This window comes from Pteropus vampyrus, unplaced genomic scaffold (genome assembly GCF_000151845.1).
Source record: "Pteropus vampyrus isolate Shadow unplaced genomic scaffold, Pvam_2.0 Scaffold1067, whole genome shotgun sequence".
Taxonomy (NCBI): domain Eukaryota; kingdom Metazoa; phylum Chordata; class Mammalia; order Chiroptera; family Pteropodidae; genus Pteropus; species Pteropus vampyrus.
Window position 1 is genome coordinate 2,240 of NW_011889848.1, and position 7,331 is coordinate 9,570.

Consider the following 7,331-nt stretch of genomic DNA (forward strand, 5'->3'; position numbering starts at 1 on the left):
TTTAAGTTTTTTCTCCTTTAAGTACTACGTTACCTTCTTTCCTGAAGCAAGAAAGGGGATCTCAACTGAAGTTTCTGTCACTTTCTTGCAGGCTTTTCTGAGAGTAGAGATAGTTGTGTGTGTAGTAACCAGCTTGGAGAGGAGGTATAAAAATAGGTTGAGAGGAAGATCAGTAAATGTATGTGCTGTAGGATTCAGGGATTATAAGCAGAGCTTGTCTTTTGCTCCTTGAGAATTTATTTACCATCTCTAGAAGAAGAACAGTGCCAGGGGACAGATCTCTGCTAGTTATTCCCCTGCTCACTCTCTGTCTTCTCTGGTGACCCTTGTGGTTTTATGTCTGCCTTCCTTTTCCCCAGTGGTGGAGGGTGTAATACCTCTAACGGGGTCTAAATCTCTTAGAGATGGCCAGAGATACAATCAGTGATTCATCAATCACTTTCCAAACCTGTTCAAAGTATCTGTCATACGCTCAAGAGAAATTGTTAAATGAAACCCAAGATGTCTGTATTGGAGTTTATTGGAGTTTATTTTTTGGTCTTCTTTTAAGTCAATGTCAATTGTGAGCTCTGGGGACAGATCCCCATCTTCCTATTAGAGATGTATTTGCAAAAAGACAATGCCCTTAATTAGCTATGCTTGAGTCCTTTTTCACATGACCCAGAACCATGCTTTCTTTCATACATGCTGCTTTGCATGACCTCTCCTAGTATTTAGTCATTCATCACTTTTTGCACTCGTACCATTTAATAAAAGTGGTTTTCATTTAATAAAAATAGTTTTCACCCTTGCAATTTTACTGTATATTTCTACCATGAGACTGTGAGGGAAGAAAATGTGTCTTATATACTTTTGTATCAAATTTATTTCTTGGCTCATGTCTGGTATTATAGGTGCTCAACAACAATGATAAAAATATATAACTGAACGATGAGGGAGAAGATATATATACATAAATGTGATAAACTAGTTACAGTTTATAACAGTGTTTTTATACAAGCCTAAGAAGAGAAAAACATTCGTCATATTTTCTCTAAAATACCAAAAAGTCTGTGTGGAATAATGTTAAGGTGTTTTTAGGACCCTGTTTCAACTTTTCTATAAATGACTAGGCTCCTAAGGAAAGCTAGAATTGTGGGGAGAAAACGATTTTCTAGATCTAATCACCAGAAAATTCCTCTAGAAAGTTATTCTTTGTTCAAAAACAACTGTATTATTACTTATTTTCAAACAAAGAATATGGGCACATGGCAAAGAATTTTAAAAAGTTCGAAAGCAGGTGTGAAGAAAATGAGTCTTCTTTACTCTTTTGTTCTTCAGACACCAAATTCTACTCACCTGAAGCAAGCCGTTATCAGTTTCTAGATCTTCAGCAGGAGCCAGTCTAACATTTACATAAAACGTAGCTACACTCTGCTACTTACCTTGTTTTTTTCCACTCAACAATATATATTGGAGATATTACAAAATATTACATATAGTTTCTTTATGTTTTATAAAATTGAAGACATATATTCCATTGCATGACTGAATCATAGCTTATTTAATTAGTCTTCTCTTAATGGGAACTGACATTTTCTCAATATTTTGCTATTACAGCAATATTGCAGTTAGTCTTGTACTTTCACCATTTCTCACATGTCTGAGAATATTTATAGGCTAAGTACCTCAGTAGCTGAGTTGCTTGATTACAGGGCATATGCCATTTAAATTTTGATAGAAGTTGCATAATTGTCCTATTTAGTTTGTTAAACTTATACTCCTATACATTGTGTTATCAAACTGTTTGATCTTTGTCACTCTAATGGGTTAAAAATGAAATACTATTATAAGCTTATTTGGCATTTTCTATTTATAAACAAATTATCACTCTTTCTATATGTTTAAGAATCTTTTCTGTATGTTATTTGTTTGTATCTTTTTGCTTATTTGCCTACAGGGATCTTGTTCTGTTTTATTACTGTTTACAGAGCTTTATATACACTGAGGAAACAAACATTGTTTAACTGGAAAATAATTGAAAAGTTCTAAATTATTGATGAGCAAATCATTGAGAAATCCTAAAGATAGAAATATAAGATTAGTTAATAAAGCAAAAGCAACTCGGGCTAGTGAAAGGGGTGATGGATAGGAAATTTTTGTTTTTTACCATTAAAGTTATTATCTTCAGCAAATCACTCCTCATTCCCAATTCTTATTTTCTTCATCTACAGGATCAGGTGGTTGAATTGGTAAAGACATGTTGATAATGGGATAACCTTTCATTCAAGGCTTAGGAGGGAGTTCAAGAAGACCTAGCCCAAGTTACTAATGCAAATCCTGAGTGAATCTTTTTAGTGATCTATAATTTGTGAACACTTCCCATTGCAAAAAAAAATGTAGCCTAAATCTGTTCTCTGTGGTTCTGGTTTTACCTCTCATTTTATTTCAAGCATCCAGACTCCTCCACCCACCTCCCTTACTGTGTCTCTTGTTCACAAGGGTGAAATCCTGTGGAATCTGGAGTTGATTGCAATGAAGATAAAAGTAGGTCTATGGCCCAGACTTGTGTTAATACCAGTCCCTATATGCATTTGTCTCTGATTTGTGGGTCTTGAATGATTATAAGATCATCTTTTGAAAGTGAGGGAATAAATGAGAATATATGGAATTTCGATATAATAGAAAATAATTTCTGGTTATGGTTATGGCTAAGCAGATTGTATTAAACTAACCCTTCTGCTGAAAGTAACTATAAAATCTGGACAAAACACACAAAACAATCATTTGAAGGCACTAGAGAGCTATCGACACAAGCAAGACTTCAGGGGCTATAATTCCAAGAAGGGAGGGACAAACAGATGAGTTCTACATTCACTTTGGTGGTTTTCCTTGAGGACATGATGATTTACAGGATAGGGAGAGTGTGAATCATCATGTCCTCAGGATATGGAGGCATGCAGGAAGAATGGGAGGAAGGAAGAATAAAGGTTTCAGCAGAAAGCAGTAGTTTCACTGGACTGAAGAGATAAGGATTTGGTGTTTGTGGTTGCCAAACCAGCTGGAGTTTGGGAAACAAATTCTGGAGAGAGAAAGACCACAGAAAAGTGAGGCTCAAAAATATGATGTAATCTCTTTTCAAAGTATTTTTGGATTTTTAAGCTATTTATGTGCAAGATGAGCTTTCAAGAAATCTAGCGTAAAGTAGAAACTTGGATTCTAAAATGCTGAGCAGAGGTTTCAGAAGTTGTGGGGTTCATGGAGTACAGAAATAAGAAGTCAGGGCCTGCTAAGGTGGAGGAGTCCTGAAAACAGTCCAGGCTTACAGCGTGAGATCTCAGAAAGCTATATTCCTGCTGTACGGTTACAACCCAGAAACAAGAGCAAAACTGGCACAGACTATTTTTATAACACCTAAACATAGTCCTTAAATGACATCAAAGTCTTTATCTATTTATCTATTGTTGCCTTTATCTACTGCTAGAAGGAAACTTTAACTTTTGTTGAGTTACTATACATATTGTCTATAATTTTTAAAATATAGAGTTTGGTATTCAGTTAATACATTGAGGCATGCTAAGAAACAGGACAAATGTTCAAGAAGCAAGCGAAAAAATAAACAACAGACATGTTCATAAGTGATTGAGGTTTTGGTCAAAACTAGGATGAACAATTATCTGAATAAAACCTTTTAAAAATATTTGTTTGTTTGTTTGTTTACATTACGGTGACAATGATTAATGAAATCCAGTAAGTTTCAGGTGTAAATTCAACAGTAAGGTATATATATTGCATTGTATGTTCATCATCCATCGTTAGATTTCTTTCCATCACGACATATTTGACCACTTTTACCCCACCTACAATCCCCTTCCTCCATCTCCCCTACTCTCTGATAACCACTAGTCTATTGTCCATGCCCGTGAGTCTCTGTCCTGTTTGATTGTTGCCTTTAGGTTTATATTCCACATTTAAGTGATATCATGTGGTTTTCAACGTTTTCTGTCTGGCTTATTTCGCTTAGGATGATTATCTCAAGGTCCATCCAGGTTGTCACAAATGGCAGTATTTCATCTCTTCTTATGGTTGAGCAACATTCAAGTGTATATACGTACCAAAGCTTCTTTATTCAATCATCTATCATAGGAAACTTCAGTTGCTTCCACGTCCTGGCCATTGTGAATAATGGTGCTATGAACATCGGTGTGCAAATATCTTTTTGGATATATGTTTTCAAGTCCTTGGGGTGAATACCCAGTAGAGGGATTTCTGGATGATATGGTAGATCAATTCTTAGTTTTTCTGAGGAACCTCCATACTGTGTTCTATAGTGGCTGCACCAATTTGCAGTCCCACCAGTAGTGTATGAGGGTTCTTTTTTCTCTGCATCTTCTCTAACACTTGTTATTACTTGTCCTGTTGATAATGAATAAACCCATTTTGTACCTGAAAATGAGTTAAATGTAATTTTTGTAAATGTTTTTAAATAGTTTAAATATAGTTTTGAGCTTTAATTTCCGAAAGCTCTATCGATTAACATTGTTTAGATTCCAAGAAATTTCTGCAGGGCATGTTTCATATCTTTGTTCCTAAGACTATATATCACAGGGTTAAGAAGTGGGGTCACAATAGAATAAAAGAGAGTCACAATCTTCTGCATTCCAGTTTCATGCTTAGGAGCTGGGCTCACATACATGATCATCACTGAGCCATAGAACAGTGAAACCACAGATAGATGAGCCCCACACGTGGAGAAAGCCTTTCTTCGTCCAGCGGCTGAAGGGACTTTCAGTACAGCTCTTAACACCAGAGCATAGGACCCCATGATGAAGAGAAAGAGAATGATGAGGGGAAGAGGACTTAAAGTGGAGAAGACAAATTCTACCAGAGGAGCTTTTTTGCAAGTGAGTGCTAGAAGAGGACCTGTGTCACACAGGAAATGGTCAATAATCCTGGAGCCACAGAAGGACATTTGGGAGATGATGACGATAGGAATCAAGAACCAGAGAAAACCAAGTACCCAGCAGCTGACCACAAGATGGGTGCAGATACGTGAAGTCATAACGATGGGATAATGTAGAGGCCAGCAGATGGCAAGGTATCGATCAAATGCCATAACAGCTAAGAAAAAGCATTCTGTAGAACCCAACGAGAAGAAAAAGTAGAACTGGAGAAAGCACCCAGAGAAGGAAATGACTTTGGTGTCAGAGAGGAAGTTGGCCAACATGTTGGGGACAGTAGAGGTGACATACCAGATCTCCAGGAAGGAGAAGTTGGCGAGCAGGATGTACATGGGCGTGTGGAGTCTCTGATCCCAGTGCACAGCACAGATGATAGAACCGTTGCCCATGAGTGTCAGGAGGTAGACAGCAGAGAAGAGCACAAAGAGGAGGACCTGCCCCTCCCTGGGGCAAGGGAAGCCCAGGAGGATGAAGCCAGTGATGATACTGGAGTTGTTGGAGGGTTTCATGAGTCTGTGAGCTGTGAAAGCAACATCAAATATTAAATAACTGGATATAGACAGATGGAGGCTGAGATTTATATTTTAACTATCTTGAGAAAGAAAATGAAGACTTAGATATCAATAGCTACTTCTTTTTTTCTTTCAAACTGAAATATTGACCTGGGTTGTATAAAAGTGGAAATTCTCCAGTTTCAGGGAAGAGGTATCTCCAGGCGCCATTTCCTGGGGAGAGCAGTAACTCAATTACAGGGAGGTAATATCCCCGGGTGCCAGCCCCAGGGAGAAGAGCAACATTCCAAGGAAAAGATGATAAAACTCTCTATTAGGCCCCGTTTGCTGGGAGTTCCCCTGAATACATTTATCTGTGTACAAAGAGTTAACGACTAACTTCTGCTTCTTGTAATCTGTTCATTCAAAGATGTAGTAAAAAACCTTATAAGCAGCCTGCTCGGGAAGCTTGGGGCTGATCTCCTCTAACCCTGAGTGGTAGAGAGTCAGTTGCTGGCCGGCTAATAAAGGCTCATAATTAATCTCAATTGGCTCCGTGGGTCTCAGAATCATTCATGCCACAACAGTTGCTTCTTTATTCCCATTCATGTGTTCACTGTGGACTCAGGAAACTTTTGGTCAGAATTGTTAAGCTCTTGAAGGAGAATGTTGTAGAGCTGTTTAAGGATTGTATTAGATGTTACACTTTATATATTCTCCATTAACTATCTGTTCTCACAAAACGAAGAATTTCTTCCACTTTGAGAAGAGGTGACATCAATCATAATTGTGACAGAAGCTGTGTAGCCATATGACATGAATTCATAGAACTTTTTGAATTATTTCTTTTACATGTTTTTTGAAACTGGCCTTATTTCAAACAAAATGACAAACATTAATTTAGTAATATTACACACCAATTTCATGTGTAAAACAGTGAAATCAACTAGAGGATTCTAGTCTTAGTTTCTGTTGAGTTAAAATGGCAAACTTAGTCACCCATAGTCGACCAGGCTGAAAGAATTATTAATGGGCCATGTTGAAAGAGGTCTGTGCTATTTGGGAAAAAGATAGGAATTTTCCTAGTCTTCAGTTATATACATAAAATTCTATTTTCATTTTACAAACTGAAGATATTGCTAATAACATGAAATTCTAAATAGCAGTGGATTTGCAGGGTATGAAAAGCTAAAACTTTCTTCATCCCCCAATAACTACTCGGAGGCATCTCAGGGCAGAGTGGCTTTGAAAGATTGAATATCTGTATAATGACTTTTTTTTGTTTTAAATGAGTTAGAATACTTGTGTTAAAAAATCATGCAATTGGGTGTGGAAACAATAGAACTCTCTGTAAATAAATGTATAAATGAGCAACATAAAGAAAGTCTGTGTTCCCCACCTTTTTTTCTATGTTAAATCCATGTTTTGTTCTTTGAAACTTGACATGGGAACCTAAGGAGTCTAATAATTTCTTACTAGTAATGTTCAATTTCTAGAAACTTCTAGGACCCAGAGTAAAAGTCCATGGCAGCAAAGTGTGGCCCCTTCTTCAGTGTAGGTATGAGTGCTCAGAACGCTTTGTTGGGGAAGGAATACAATTGTTGGGATGGGGGTAGGAGCCAGAGGGAGTAATTATAACACAACGCATAATACTTTAAAATCCTTTCTGGGTCATTTTAAACTTAAGATTCTGAATCCTATTGCATGAGGGTTGCTTGGGGCCAATAAAATCTCTACAGATCTACCAGACTCTAATTTAATGTACATACCTGGAATAACGTTTGATGGTGTGAGGAGGGTGAGCTAGGCTCTTGTACTTGCACCATGAACTTCTATTTTCTGTCTTTTTCTTATTTGCTTTTAAAGTCATTTGTATAGGGGCCCAAGGCATTTCTGTGAC

General features: G+C 37.2%; 1 protein-coding gene across 1 annotated transcript; it reads right to left on the reverse strand.

Annotated features, from left to right (window-relative positions):
- Nucleotides 1-4,522: 4,522 nt before the first annotated feature.
- LOC105310086 (olfactory receptor 11G2-like) lies at nt 4,523-5,545 on the reverse strand. The gene has a single exon (XM_011386304.2). It carries the CDS (start codon nt 5,447-5,449, stop codon nt 4,523-4,525), a length of 927 nt encoding a protein of 308 aa, XP_011384606.1. The 5' UTR covers nt 5,450-5,545.
- Between the last annotated feature and the right edge of the window lie 1,786 nt (nt 5,546-7,331).